We start from the raw sequence: 16,167 nt of genomic DNA, 5'->3' as shown, positions 1-16,167 counted from the left end.
AATGATGACTCTCTTTTGCTTCTCTTTCTCTGGCAGTGAGGGGCACCGGGCAGTTTCTGTTGATGGTGAGCCTTTGCCCGCCTAAAGTCAATTTCGGGTAGTCTTCCACCTGTTTTATGACAGGAGCCTTGAATCTCTTAAAACTAAAACTAGCTTCTAATCCCAGATTCATTGAATTAATTGGAACTTGGTGGGATTTGTCTCGGGATTTACAGCCCAAGCGTCTGGATGCCTTCTGGAAATGTGAAGATTCTGCTGCGAGGTTCGCATCAAGGTTTACTGAGTGAACAGTGCTTTTGAGAAACAGAGGGAATGTGGTCGAGGCTTGTAAATGCCCCTTTAAAAGGTAACTTATCGTAAGAAGTGCCAACTAATTGCCTGTCTGTTTTATTGCAGGCATTCCCTTGTGTGTCAACTGGAGCTTATGGTAAGATATGATTTTTTTTGTTAATCATTCTTTAATTTATTTTCATACTGAGGTTAGGGTTAAGTACCTGTTAAGAAAGTGTCTGCAAGCCCATTAAAGGCAGTTCAGTGGGCAGCAAGGTTAACATAGCGGTGAGTGCAACGCTGTTTTGGCGCCAGTGACCCAGAGTTCAAGTCCGGCCACTCTCTGTAAGCAAACTAAGACATGAAAGTCTGCAGACACCGCGGTTGAAGTAAAACTGCAGTACTGGAGTGTACTTCATGGAGCAGAGATCCTGTTTTTGTCATCTGTAAGGAGGGTCTGCGTGGGATTCCTCCGCGTGCTCCGGTTTCCACCCACCCTTCAAAACGTTCCGGGTTTCTCATTCAATTGGGTGGCATGGGCTCATGGGCCAGACGGCCCTGTTACCTAATTTAAATAACACCAGCGGACGTCTGTACAAAGTGAAGGGAGGGAAGTTTAGGGGAGATGTCAGGGGTCAGTTTTTTTCACACAGAGAATTGCAGGGGCCTGGAATGCCTTGCCAGGAGTGGTGGTGGAGGCTGAAACATTGGGGCATTTAGGAGACTCTAAAACAGACACATGGATGAAAGAAAGAGAGAGGGTTGCGGGGTAGGGAGGGTTTAGTACTTTATTTTAAGGAATATGTAGGTCAGCACAACATCGAGGGCCGAAGGGCCTGTAGTGTGCCGAATTGTTCTATGTTCTGTGATCTCCCCACTGACACTTACATCCCATTTACAAGGAAGTACCTTGCTGATCACAAAGTGGACGGCTCAGCTGCCAAATTGCAGTCGCGACTTCGGGATGCCATGAGGTCGGGAAAGGCGCTATATAAATGCCACCGTTTAATTCCCCCCCCCCCCCAATCCACCACAACTCCCTGCATCCCTGTCCAAAATCAGGAGCCGAGGCAACCTGGGATTTTCAGACTGCCTCCTCACAGCGACTGTGGTGAGCTGGCCAGAACAGCGGAGAAAGGCAATTTTTAAAAAAACACACAACCCTAGCATTTTACCCCAGTTGCGTCGGGGACTGTGAATAGCCAAAACTGCAGATTCTGGACATTTAAAGTGCTGGGGAGGGGTGGGGGGGGGGGTTTCAGCTGGTTTTTTGCACGTACAGCAAAATTCCCCAGTATCCGGCACCTACGGGAATCATTTTCCGGTTGACTGAGACTCACTTTTCCAATGCCTAACTAATCCACTTTAAGAATACACCCTTTAAAATACAAATGACATGGAAAAATGTAAAGTAATTTGGAAAAAAAATCAGTACTGTAGTCCTTAGTAATGTAGAGTTCACTTTAATCAGGTGATTCCCGTAACTTATAAAATTTAAATTCGAAGCATGATCTCTGACGCTGTAACAGCGTTGAACTAACCATTACCCTAAACATGACACCATCATAATTATCCCCCACCCCGGCCCCCAAGTTTACTAATATACTTCATACTGATAAAGATAAAGACCACTACCAGGCAGGGATAGGGAGACCAACAAAGAAACAGGCCAGTTTAGCCCTTCTAGTCCATGCCGAATATCTTCTCCCACTTAGTCCCACCGATCCGCATTAGGCCCATAATCCTCCATACCTCTCCTGTCCATATACTTCTACCACCATTGCCGGACCTTCATTCCGTCCACCAACCACCATCTGTGTGAAGAAACTCCCCCCTCATGTTTCCCCTAAACTATGCCCCTTTTTAACTCTTAATCTGTGCCCCCTTGTTTGAATCACCTCCACTCTCAGTGGAAAAAGCTGTCCAACTCAACTCTATGCGTCCCCCTTATAATTTTGAATATCAGATCACCCCTCAGTTGTCTACGCTCCGAGGGGAAATAAAGCCACACCCTGCTCAATTGTTCCCTGTAACTCAAGCCCTGAAACCCCGGCAACACTTTGGGAGAGTCGCCCCCATCCCCTCTGTCAGCCATCTCTCCATCCCGGGCATTGCCATTTCATTCAAACTGCAGCTGCCGGGGGGACGGGGGGGTGGGGGGGGAATGCCCCGCTGGCTGAACGTTTGCTCCCAAGGGGTTGTTCATTGCTTCAGAGAACGCCAACCTTCACAGTTGCAGACCTTTTTTTAAATTTATTTTTAATTTGCCCCGATTTTTTTTGCCGGTTGGTTGGATCATGGATACCAGGGATTTTTCTGCCAAATTTCTTTTTTAATGTGTTGCTGAATTGGCAACATTTGAGGGATTTATATTTGTTATATAAATGCCCCATTAGCTACTTGGAAAGTGGAAAAGCAATGTCATCACTGGTAGATACTTGTTTGCAACCATTTATGCAATATTGATGAGCATATTTATGTTTATTTTGTGCTGGGAATAAAGCTCTCTCTCTCTCACGTATTCATGACGAAACCTTACGCAGGAGCTCCTGCTTCTCTCTTCGAAACATCCCGATGAAATCGGAAGCTACTTAACTTTCTATGCATCTTGGCTTCCATGGCCCCTCATTTAATATTCTCCCACTGGCAAAACATCTCAACATGTGTCCCATCATCTTAAATGCTCTCCTTTTGCTGTGGTTTCCCTGTCCAAAACCACATCATTAGGGGGTTATCTGGTTCATCCCCAATCCCTTTTTCTCTCTCCATCTAGGATTTCACTGGTCAGATTTCAGATTTATTTCTTCTTTTCTTTTTCTTCTTTGGCTTGGCTTCGTGGACGAAGATTTATGGAGGGGTAATGTCCACGTCAGCTGCAGGCTCGTTTGTGACTGACAAGTCCGATGCGGGACAGGCAGACACGGTTGCAGCGGTTGCAAGGGAAAATTGATTGGTTGGGGTTGGGTGTTGGGTTTTTCCTCCTTTGTCTTTTGACAGTGAGGTGGGCTCTGCGGTCTTCTTCAAAGTAGGTTGCTGCCCGCCGAACTGTGAGGCGCCAAGATGCACGGTTTGAGGCGATATCAGCCCACTGGCGGTGGTCAATGTGGCAGGCACCAAGAGCTTTCTTTAGGCAGTCCTTGTACCTCTTCTTTGATGCACCTCTGTCTCGGTGGCAAGTGGAGAGCTCGCCATATAACACGATCTTGGGAAGGCGATGGTCCTCCATTCTGGAGACGTGACCTACCCAGCTCAGTTTGATCTTCAGCAGCGTGGATTTGATGCTGTCGGCCTCTGCCATCTCGAGTACTTCGATGTTGGAGATGAAGTCACTCCAATGAATGTTGAGGATGGAGCGGAGACAACGCTGGTGGAGGCGTTCTAGGAGCCGTAGGTGATGCCGGTAAAGGACCCATGATTCAGAGCCAAACAGGAGTGTGGGTATGACAACGGCTCTGTATACGCTTATCTTTGTGCGGTTTTTCAGTTGGTTGTTTTTCCAGACTCTTTTGTGTAGTCTTCCAAAGGTGCTATTTGCCTTGGCGAGTCTGTTGTCTATCTCGTTGTCGATCCTTGCATCCGATGAAATGGTGCAGCCGAGATAGGTAAACTGGTTGACCGTTTTGAGTTTTGTGTGCCCGATGGAGAAGTGGGGGGGCTGGTGGTCATGGTGGGGAGCTGGCTGATGGAGGACCTCAGTTTTCTTCAGGCTGACTTCCAAGCCAAACATTTTGGCAGTTTCCGCAAAACAGGACTCAAGCTGAAGAGCTGGCTCTGAATGGGCAACTAAAGCGGCATCGTCTGCAAAGAGTAGTTCACGGACAAGTTGCTCTTGTGTCTTGGTGTGAACTTGCAGGCGCCTCAGATTGAAGAGACTGACATCCGTGCGGTACCGGATGTAAACAGCGTCTTCATTGTTGAGGTCTTTCATGGCTTGTTTCAGCATCATGCCGAAGAAGATTGAAAAGAGGGTTGGTGCGAGAACGCAGCCTTGCTTCACGCCATTGTTAATGGAGAAGGGTTCAGAAAGCTCATTGCTGTATCTGACCTGACTTTGTTGGTTTTCGTGCAGTTGGATAACCATGTTGAGGAACTTTGGTGGGCCCTTTCCTACTCACAGTGTCGAAGGCTTTGGTGAGGTCAACAAAGGTGATGTAGAGTCCTTTGCCACACACTGCACACTGCAAGTTCTCTGCACTTTTCTTGGAGCTGTCTTTGTCTTAACCATATAGTAATTACAGTACGGAAACAGGCCATATCGGCCCTTCTAGTCCGCACCGATTTAAGTGAAGTGTCAGACATCACATATGACCCTGAGATTCTGGCAGTATTGCCACTTGCTGGCAGTGCTCAGAGAAAAAACCCCTGTACTCAACGTACACAACGTAAACAAACTGAGAGGAATTCGCCGGCAATACCAGGGTAGGGGGTTGTACAAAGGAAAGGGGAGGAGGGAGTGTTAATATCGAGCCTACCCTCTGCCCCCCCTACCACTGCTTCGGCAGGAACGTTGGAATAGAGTGAAACAGGAAAGCCCGCAGGCGCTGGGTTTGTAGTAAAAATGCACAGAAGCGCAGGAGGAACTCAGCCGGTCTCTCAGTGTCCACAGGAGGGAAATTATCTATCACCGACATTTCAGGTCTGAGGGATTCCTCAAGGTGTGAGGAATCCGGACCTACAGCCAAAAGCTATTAATTGGATATGATAAGGGGAATGGCGAGAATTGATTTTGGCTCTGAAAGGAGAGAGAAACCACTTTGAAAATTGCTCCGAGAATGCGCCCACAGAAGCGGTTGTGGGTGTGTTCAAATCAACGTTCAGGTGGCAGTGCTGAAGGAGCTGTTCTGGCACCTGAAATGGCCAGCTGCAGGAGGGGCGCCTCGGTGCGAACGCCGGCTCCTGTCGACCGTGGCCGATGTCATTTGCAGCCGCGTTGAGGCTGAAGCAGAAAGGGACATAGGGATCACGGCGGGCCCCGGAGCAGAGAAAAATGCGACCGTACTGGAAATGCCGGGCCTGCACGCTCTCCAGTTTTATCAAAAATCACGGCAAAAGTGTCTCAGGCTGACGACGTCACCGTGACGTCCTCAGCCCACCCCCTAGCAGCCACGGCTGCTTTCAGGTGCCTTGGGGGAGCATGCAGAAGCGGAAAATATTACTCCCCGAGGAGGGTTGGGTAAGTACTCCTCATGGCCGGGTTTTCCACTTTTAGATGGCCTCCCTACAGCTACATTCGGGTAGAATAGACGGCTTTACATCGGGGTATTCTGGCCACCTGAAAGCGGCTGGAGGGAAAAGGGGAGAGGGAGAGAGAGAGAGAGAGAGAGAGAGAGAGAGAGAGAGAGAGAGAGAGAGAGAGAGAGAGAGAGAGAGAGAGAAAGAGAGAGAGAAAGAGAGAACTAGATCAAGTTTACTGTCATCCAATTGCACAAGTACAACCCAATGAAACAGCGTTCTCTGGTCCTTGGTGCAAAAACACGCATACATACAACCAAACATAACACACATACAGACAAACATTACATATGTAGGACAAGTATTTCATTTTTACAAATAAATAAACATTGTTTCATGAATATGAGAGTCTCGGGTGGTCAGTGTGAGTTCCTTTTTGTTGAGCATTCTCGCTGCCCGTGGGAAGAAGCTGTTCCTCGGCCTGGTGGTGCTGGCTCTGATCCTCCTGGATCTCTTCCCCTGATGGGAGTAGCTGAAAGATGCTGTGTGCGAGGTGGAAGGGGGTCCTCAGTGATTTTGCACGCCCTCTTCAGACAACAATCCAGGTCGATCACGTGGATGGTGGTGGGGGGGTGGGGGAAGGAGACTCCATTGATCCTCTCTGATCTTACAGTCCTGCAGATCAACCTCCGATTCATTTCTCTGCAGCGACTGTACCTGCACGTTGATGCAGCCGGCCAGGACACTCTCGATAGAACTCCTTTAGAAGGTTGGTGTGACGGTGGCTGGTAGCCTTGTCCGACACAGTCTTCTCAGCAAGTGCAGCTGCTGTCGCACCTTCCTGATAAGCATGGAGATGTTGAGTGTCCATGATCGGTCACTGGTTAAGTGAATGCCAAGGAACTTGGTGCTCTCCACTCTCTCCATTACAGAGTTGTTGACATGCAGTGAAGGGTGGTCCTCCTGAAGTCCACGATCATCTCCTTCATCTTGTCCACGTTGAGAGCTAGAGGGAAAGAGATGGGGATAAAGAAGGTGGGGGGGAGGTGGGTTCTTAATGAAAACCGGTCGATGTAAGGTGCCGCTCCTTCAGTTGGCGAGCAGTGTGTGGCAAAGGACGAACAGATCCCAGCCTGCATGCTTCCCGCTCCCAGCCACCCATCTCCAGTAAGCCCATCTCCAGATCCCTGAGCTGCTCCTTCATGAATCCATCTGCCTTCCGAGTCATTAATTCACCGCAATAAAGGAATCGGAAATTTGCAGAAACAAATCCCGGGTGAGGTAACATTTTGATTTGCATTTTAAGTGCAAATTTCTGACATCTATCCAATATTTGTTGATTCATGAATATGAATGTAGTTGTCCCTTGCTACCCTGTGGTGTCTCTGCAGATTGATAATTTTGAGCCACGAAACAGTGAAGTATTTGAGGTAATAATGGACATAAGTGAATTGGAACGGAGGAAAACAGGGCCAGTATTTTAAACAGCAGTTTCTGGCAGTCGTGGATTGCAAGACAAAACATCCTCTCCCCAACCTCATCAACATCCCTTTGTCTCATTTTAGATCAAAGGAGCATCTCCACGCTGTTTTAGATTGTGATACCAATACCAATACCACCCCTGCCCCCCCCCCCATCCTGAGCGTAAAGCCATGCAAGAGGTAGCAGACACAGCCCAGGCCATCACAGGCAAAACTTGTCCCACCATCGAGAACATTGACAAAGCTGCCGTCAGAGAGTAGCAGCGATTATCCACACCAACCACCACCCACTCTGTTCTCGCTGCTGCCATCAGGAAAGAGGTGCAGATGCCACAAGACTCACACCACCAAGTTCAGGAACAGCTGCTCCCCCTCCACCATCAGACTCCTCAACGACAAACTCAATCATTTAAGGATTCTTACTTTTGCACTTTATTGATTGTTTTCTACTCTGTATTGCACAGTCAGTTTGTTTACATTTCTTTATTTGTTTACATGTGTACATGGAGTCAGCTTTTTGTCGCACTGCCGAGAAGTGGTAATTCCCCCTCGACCACAGGATAAAGGAATCTCAGGGTTGTATGTGATGTCATGTATGGGCTCTGACAATAAATTAGAAATATAAAATTTGAAATATTTCCCTGAAAATGGTAACATGAAAATGCAAATTAAGTCCATGCCCTGTAATAATTAGATCCATGCCCTATAATAATTAGATCCATGCCCTGTAATAATTGGATCCATGCCAAGTAATAATTAGGTCAATGCCCTGTAATAATTAGATCCCTGCCCTGTAATAATCAGGTCCATGCCCTGTAATAATCAGGTCCATGCCTTGTAATAATTAGATCCATGCCATGTAATAATTAGATCCGTGCCCTGTAATAATTGGATCCATGCCCTGTAATAATTAGGTCCATGCCCTGTAATAATCAGGTCCATGCCCTGAAATAATTAGATCCATGCCGTGTAATAATTAGATCCATGCCCTGTAATAATTAGATCCGTGCCCTGTAATAATTAGGTCCATGCCCTGTAATAACTAGGTCTGTGCCCTGTAATAATTAGGTCCATGCCCTGTAATAATTATATCCATGCCCTGTAATAATTAGGTCCATGCCCTGTAATAATTAGATCTGTGCCCTGTAATAATAAATCCATGGCCTGTAATAATTAGGTCCATGCCCTGTAATAATTAGGTCCATGCCCTGTAATGATTAGATCCATGCCCTGTAATGATGAGATCCATGCCCCGTAATAATTAGATTCATGCCCTGTAATAATTAGGCCCATGCCTGTAATTGCTTTATCTGGTTCCTCCTCAAGAAGAGGTTGTATCCTTGACTTCAACCCAAACGAAAATCACAGCTTTTACCTCACTATCAGCGAGACGAGAAATTCTGATGAAATGGAGCTATAACTCTTCACCCTCTCAATAGTTACATGATATCATGTTTTTTCTAAGTTTGGAAAAGATGTAATGTTTGAATTTGGTAAGATTATTATCACATCTTGACGTTTTAAGGTGTTCGGATACTCCGGAAACTCCCTCTCTGGTATCTCGAAGCCATTCTTCGATTCATATCTATATGACAGGTCACTCATCGAGTGTCACTCGTACCATGTAACCCAGTACCACCTAAACAGTGGACACTGTTCTTTCCTGAGGAGTGGGGTGTAAACCCCACAAACTGACTGAGAGGAATCCTCATCACCCTATGGGATGGAGGGCCAGAAGAAGGAGATATAATTTATACAGGTTAACCCTGTTTTAGAGGGAGGAGTTGGATTATTAGTGGGGTGTTCTCTCTCTTTCCTTTCTCTTAGTAGAATTAAATGAGGTAAAGATGGGTTTAACTGTGGATCATTAATATTGTGCATTAGTCGAAAATTCCTTTTTTTATAAATAAGGGAATCTTAATTATATTTTATCTATTTTCTATTCAACGTTAATTTTGACTACATTATGAGGAATGGATTAACTGTTAATTTGATGTTTTGAATGGGATACATTATGGTTTATACTGATTTACAACTTATGTGTGATATGTAAATGATCAGATTTGATTTATGTTATTATTAGAAGGGTTTTTTTATATTAGACTCAATAAAATATATTTTAAATAGAAAAGAAAATGGACAGTGGAGTGAAAAAGGTATAAGAACACGGAACACTACAGCACAGTACTGGTCCTTCGGCCCTCGATGTTGTGCTGACCCATACATTCCTTCCTATAAAAAAAGTTTCTCTTTCATCCATGTGTCATCCATGTAGCCCCATGGACACCGATTCTCCTTCCCTTCCCCATCCCTCTTTCCTCCAGCTGTCCCCCCTCCCCCCTTCATCTGTCGTAATGCAGAGCCTTCATTTAATTTGGGCACGATATCCAGGACGAGCGCGTATCAGAGCCAGCACCACCAGGCTGAAGAACGGACAGTGAGAATGCTAAATGGCCAAAGGAACCTCCAAGACTCTCATATTCAGGCAGGCTCCGAGTTACTCAGGGACAACTCGTACTTACAAACAGGCTACTTGCGGCTTCAGCGGTTCCTCAGCTTGAGGAAGGAGAACACCGTCCGCCATTTTTAAGTTGGATCACAGTTATTTACCCTTGCAACCATGCCTCCAAAGTGTAAATCCAATGGAAGAAAAGCTTCGTACAATCCTCCCTTTGATGCCGACTTCAAGAAATTTGACTAACTGCTGCTAAATCAGAACCGTAGGTTCCTGTTTTGGCTTTGCCTACAAATTCAGACTCACAAGACAGACTCAGGTATGGATCTCGTTCTTAATCCAGGGTTTACCTGTATTTAAAAGGCATTTCATATGATCCATAGAACTCTATAGCCCAGAGACAGGCCACTTGGTCCTTCTAGTCAGTGCCGAACTGATTCTTGGATAAGACAGGCATGGAAAGATGTGGGCCTAGACCAGGCAAATGGGATTTGGGCAGGTTGGCATGGCGGTCAGATCAGACAAGATAGGCTGAATGGGCTCGTCCCTATGATATGGCTCCATGATATGAGAGACTAAGGACTGGCAGCTCGTATAAAAGAGAATCCAATGGTATTCGCAGGCTGTGAGAAGAGGAGTGAAGCACGGAGGTCTGCAGATGTACCAAAGTTGTTTCCCATGGAAGGGGAGTCCAGGGCAAGTTCAAGTACAACCCAATGAAACAGCGTTCTCTGGTCCTCGATACAAAACACGCAGACACACAACTGGACATAACGCACTTACAGACAAAAAATGCATATGTAGGACAAGTATTTAATCCATACAAATAAAGATTGTTTCATTAATATGAGAGTCTCGGATGGTCAGTGTGAGCAGTTTCTTTGCTCGTTCAGCTTTCTCACTGCCCATGAGACGAATCTGTTCCTCACCCTGGTGGTGCTGGCTCTGATCCTCCTGCATCTCTTCCCCAACGGGAGCAGCTGTGTGCGGGTGGAAGGGGGTCCTCAATGATATTGTGCGCCCTCTTCAGAAAACGATCCAGGTTGATCTCGGAAATACTGAGGGAGGGAGACGCCAGTGATCTGCTCTTATGGTCCTGTGGATTGGCCTCCCATCCATTTCTCTGCAGCGACTGTACCCACACGGTGATGCAGCCAGGCCAGTACAGTCTCAATAGAAGCTCCTGTAGAAGGTTGACAAAATGGTGGCCAGTAACTTTGCCCGACTCATTCTCAGGGAGTGCAATTGCTGTGGCACCTTCCTGACAAGTGAGGAGATGCTGAGCATCCATGATAGGTCACACTCCCCACCACAGGAATTAATGATGTGTAGTGGAGGCTGGTCATTCCTGGTCTGCGATCATCTCCTTCATTGTGTCCAGGTTGCTACTTTTGCATCATGTCACGAGGATTGAAGGACGCCCATTAAATCAGAGGTACAGAGGGATTTCTTTAGCCAGAGAGCGATGAACCTCTGGAATTCGATACCATGGGTGGCTGTGAAGAGATCGATGGGCATCCAAATAGTCAGGGTATCCAAGGTTCTGGGGAAAAGGCAGGGGAGTGAGGCTGAATGGGAGAATGGATCAGCTCATGATGGAATGGCGGGGCAGACCCGATAGGCCAAGTTCTACACCTATGGGACTTGTTTGCAGCCATTCCGTGATTCTTCAGCGCATTTCATGAACCCTTATTCTACCCAAAGGTTATCCCAATGGGCAAGCTGCAGAAACCGCCTTGAAGGCCGTCAGACAATATCTGGAGGAACGCAGAAACTCAGTGAGTATCTATGCAAATCGGTCCGATCATTGACCACAGGCATTTTCCTTCAGAAGCGTATCTCAAATTAATCCAGCATAGACTAGACAGGCAGAAGGGCTTCTTTTCCCATGCTGTAATGTTTTATGCTTCTACATCAACCATTCTCGACCTTTTTTGGCTACGTCTCACTGAGGGCTCTGCTCAAAGTTTATGAGCCTATAATCCCCGTAAAGCGGTCAAGCCTAGTTGGTTCCTTCCGTACTTCTCTCCGACCGACGACATGAGAAACATAACAATTTTTTTTCGATTAAAGTTCATGGAGCCCCCCCCCCCACCTTAAATGTCTGCAGGAGGGGCTGCCTAAAACTCCTTGATAATGGCTGTTTGAAGTGCCTTGGCGGCTACTCAGGTGTAAGATTGCTTTGTTGTCACCACTGGCGTCACTAGGGAGGTGCGGACCGGGTGACAGCATCAGAAGGGGTGACACCCAAATGACTGTCCGTATAATATTTGTGCAAAGTTTCACCAGGAATGTATTATTTTTTCTAAAAATATCGCAGTTATTTTTCGTCAGCCCGGCTTCTATGGATCAATAGACCTACCAGGCTAAGACCCAATGCTCGTTTACTTTTTGAACCTTCTAACGCATTCAGGTCAGAGCTGTCATTATTACCCAACAACAACGACATTTCAAATCGCATGGACTACACGCGGAAATAAGCGAGCGCTGTTGTTTTTGTTGCTGCTAGGGTTTTTACAGTCGCTGCTTTTGTAAAATGTTCTGGTGTTTTAGCTACAATCCTGCGGCCATTAGTATTTGCGAGCAATTTGTGAATGAGGATTCCGTACGGTCTGGTACAGGAGCAGGTCCATGGTGATGGGCAGGGGGGGTGACACCGTTGGTTACCACACCTGGTGACACCAACCCTAGTCACACCACTGGTTGTCATGTAACAAAAAACAGTGTAATTTTGCTTTCGTTGGCTGTAAGGCAAACAAGCAAAAATTGCCTGAAGCGCCTCTTACAGTCAGAGAAAGAGAAAATCAAATTAGAACCATGCCCTGTAATTGCTATATCTTGTTTTTCTCAAAATCCTTGATTTCAACCCAAATGAGAATCGTAGCTTTTACCTCGCTGATAGCGAGAGGAGCAATTCTATTGAAATGGAAAGATAACTCTTCGCCTACTCATACCCAATAGGTGATGTGATAGTTATTTAAGTTTGGAGAAAATTAGATCTTATATTGAAATTTGAATTTGAAAAGATATGGAACCCATTCATCAGCCCCTTTCCCAGTTAATTGGCCGCACAGTATCCCAGGATAAGAAGCCATTTCCACCATTTCCACCGGGACACTGGTTTCCCACTGAACACAACTCATTCCCCGGAATTGGATAGTTTACCTTCCAATGGAGTGGATGCAAGTTGACCTTTCTTCCACTGGTTTAATTGGCACGCCAGTGTCCTGGGGATGAGGCCATCAGTCCCCATCGTGATTCAACCCGGGGACAAGGTTGAAGATTTAAGGGCCAGATAAGGTAAAGGTTCCATTATTGTCATGTAATACTGCTTTGAGAAGTTATTTGACCTTATCTACCATAAGAGGTCGCCACTTTGTCCAGCACGCCTCACAGAGGTGAGGCCCCAGCGAGGAACGAGGCCAGTCCTCTAACCGCTGAGCTATTGGAGACTCCCTGCCTGGTATCTGAAGGCCATGATTCGATCCACATCTTTATAATTTATGCAAGTTAACCTTTTTTTTTAACAGGGAGGGGTTAGATTAGTAGTGGGGCAGGGATCTTTAATTTTTTCTTTTTTGTTCTTTTTTTTCTCATTAGTGGATTTATTGAATAAAATTGGGTTCAAGTGTGTGTTAATCCAGATCAGATCACGGAATAAGATGAAAATACCTTTTTTTATATAACAGAATTTTAACTGTATCTTATCTATTCTCTATTCAATACAAATTTTAAGGTTAGATAAGATACTCTTTTATTGTTATTGCACAGTACAATGAAATTGAGTACACATCCTCACTGTGCACATGTACATCAAACAATAAAGCAGAAAAACAGTGCAATAGTGTTCGGCGATCTTCAGTTCACGTATGGCTCTGGGGAGACAAACTCTTTTCAAGTCCATTTAAAATGTCTACTGGAGAGGCAGTAGGTCAAATAGGTGATGGCCGGGGGTGGCCAAGCTTTTTCAGGTTGTTGGCTGCCCTGCTAAAATGGGTCGTTCCCTCATACCACAATCGACAGCCCAGGCTGAGACATGGCAAATCGTCGACCCTTATTTACTGGTTAATTTCCTTTCCATCTTCTCCTTGGTTCCCGTTAGTCTGAGGATGTCCAATCGTGCTTTAGGTGTGTCTGAACAGATTAGTGTGTATAGAAAGCCCCGGAAGAATAAGAGGCAGGGGCGGATCCAGTCCTGATTCCCTTCCCTGTAGGTATAAGGGGCAGGGGTCATTCCAGTGCTGATTCCCATCCCCTGGAGGAATAAGGGGCAGGGGTCATTCCACTGCTGATCCCTTTCCCTGAAGGAATAAGGGGCAGGGGTCATTCCAATGCTGATCCTCTTCCCCGAGGAATAAGGGGCAGGGGTCATTCCAGTGCTGATTCCCATCCCCCGAGGAATAAGGGGCAGGGGTCAATCCAGTGCTGATCCCTTTCCCTGAAGGAATAAGGGGCAGGGGTCATTCCACTGCTGATTCCCATCCCCCGAGGAATAAGGGGCAGGGCTCATTCCAGTGCTGATTCCCTTCCCTCTGTTGTAGATATCTCATGGGCGAATGTGAGTGTGAGGGGTGGAGGGTTGTGGTGAGGGGCGGGGGGTTGGTGGTGAGGGGAAAGGATAATGCCTTGAACCTGGCGGTTGATTTTGTACATGGCTATAATTATATTTGTAAATATTTGAATATGGAAACTGCATTTGTAAAATTATGAATAAAATATTTTTAAAATAATTTTGATGTTTTGGAGGCAGGTTAAGTAATTAATTATGGGTTTATTTCTGATTTACAATTTACCTGTGTTATGAATATGGTATGGCCTGTTGTGTACTAATAACTATGTACATAGGTTTTATTTATTAAACTCAATAAAAATATTTTAAAGAGAGAGAGAAGCAAAGTAGGGACCCCTCAGAGTCACCTCGTGTCCATGGATTCACCTCCAGTACTCCTGTGGCCTTCGCAGCCTTGCGGAGCCCAGTCCAAGCCATCAGCAGCCCGAGCTCCTGATCCAAATGTCCAACACGATCAGGAAGCCTTCAGTGCCTTCGTAAGACTTGTTTCCCAATTCAGGCAGCAACCTGGAAAGTCTCTTCTGCCCCCTCTCCACAGCTACCACATCCTTCTTATAAATGAGAGGAGCAGAACTGAACTAACTGTGATCTCACCAGAGATACTGAACTGAAGCCCCTTGTTTACGATCGAAGATGCTTGCAGTCACAGTCTTGGAAAGGACACATTTGTAGGCGGCACCGTTATTCAAAAGGCACTGAAGGAAAATAAATTGCAGGGGCTATAGAAAAAGAGTGGAGAGGGGTGGACTGACTGCTTGGAAATCCCACCAAACCATCAAACCCTCTGCAAGATTATGAGGGGCATGGATCGGGTGGACAGCCAGCATTTTTTTCCCAGGGCGAGATGAGCAAACGCCAGGTGAGGGGTGGAATGTTTCAGGAAATCATCAGGAATAATTTTTACACAGAAGACAGTGGGTGCCTGGAATGTCTTGCTGGGGGTGGAACATTAGGGGCATTTAAAAGACTCTTAGATTGGCACTTGGAAGCAAGGAAAAATGGAGGGTTATGGGTGTGAGGTAGGGAAGGTTTAGATTATTAGTCAGTTTATACGGGTCTTTGGCCAAAGGGCCTGTACTGTGCTGGAATGTTCTATGTTCGACTTTGGCCATTTAGAGTCACCGTCGTTGCTTCTCTCCCTATTCCTCATTTTCCTTGAAAAATGGTTATCAACTGCTGACGGATCATACGGGAGAGCTCTCCAAAATCTTTTAAGATTTTTAATAATGAAAGAAATGTGTTAAACCCAGTAGAATCGTCCAGCATTGATTCTGCCCTGATAGGGGATAATAAGAGGACTAATCTAATCTCACCTGCATTTCCAAATCATAATTTCTAAACTATATGGCAATTACAGCACAGAAACAAGCCCAGTTCGGCCCTTCTAGTCCATGCCAAACACCTTCTCCTACTCCCACAGACCTGCATCCGGCCCATCACCCTCCACACCTCTCCTGTCCATATACCTCTCCAACCTTGCCTTAAAAAGAGCATCTGCCACCTCGGACGGAAGCTCATTCCACACCCCCCACTCCCCCTCACCTTTCCCCTAAACCCTTCCGCCTTCAATCTCCATCCATGTCCTCTTGTTTGAATCTCCGGCACTCTCAATAGAAAAAGGCTTCCCCCCATAATTTTAAATACCTCTATTAATCTTCTATGCTCCAGGGAATACAGTCCCAACCTGCTCAACCTTTCTCTGTAGCTCAAATCCTGAAACCCCGGCAACATTCTCATAAATCTCCTCTCCACTCTCTCTATTCTGTTAATATCCTTCCTATAATTCGGCGACCAAAACTTCACACAATATTCCACATTTGGCCTCACCAATGCCTTATACAACTTCAACATGACATCCCAACTCCTGTATTCAATATTCTGATTTATAAAGGCCAACACACCAAAAGCTTTCTTCACCACCCTATCTACATGTGACTCAACTTTCAGGGAATTATGTACCAGAATTCCTAAGTCCCTTTGTTCTACTGCACTCCTCAATTGTCCACCATTTAACGTGTATGACGTTTGCTGATTAATCCTACCAAAATGTACCACCTCATATTTATCAGTATTAAACTCCATCTGCCAACTTTCAGCATCCATCACTAGCTCCCTGCTCCGTGTTATTCCATATGGAATCTATACAGATTAAAAAGGAGGACATACTTGCTACCTTAAAGCAAATAAGAGTGGATAAATCCCCAGGGTCTAACAAGATA

The 16,167-nt window shown here is 45.9% G+C and overlaps 1 protein-coding gene across 3 annotated transcripts in view; it reads left to right on the top strand.

Moving 5' to 3' along the window:
• LOC138740839 (ADP-ribose glycohydrolase MACROD1-like) overlaps positions 1 to 16,167 on the top strand; it is a 1,018,717-nt gene that overhangs the window by 913,245 nt on the left and 89,305 nt on the right. For all 3 annotated transcript variants that reach the window (XM_069894037.1, XM_069894038.1, XM_069894036.1), the window contains 2 exons: positions 397 to 427; positions 11,083 to 11,156. In XM_069894037.1, coding sequence (XP_069750138.1) covers positions 397 to 427; positions 11,083 to 11,156 — 105 coding nt within the window. The remainder of the gene's footprint in view (positions 1 to 396; positions 428 to 11,082; positions 11,157 to 16,167) is intronic.

This window comes from Narcine bancroftii, chromosome 8, assembly GCF_036971445.1.
Source record: "Narcine bancroftii isolate sNarBan1 chromosome 8, sNarBan1.hap1, whole genome shotgun sequence".
NCBI lineage: Eukaryota > Metazoa > Chordata > Chondrichthyes > Torpediniformes > Narcinidae > Narcine > Narcine bancroftii.
This window is presented reverse-complemented; position numbering and strand designations above follow the sequence as displayed.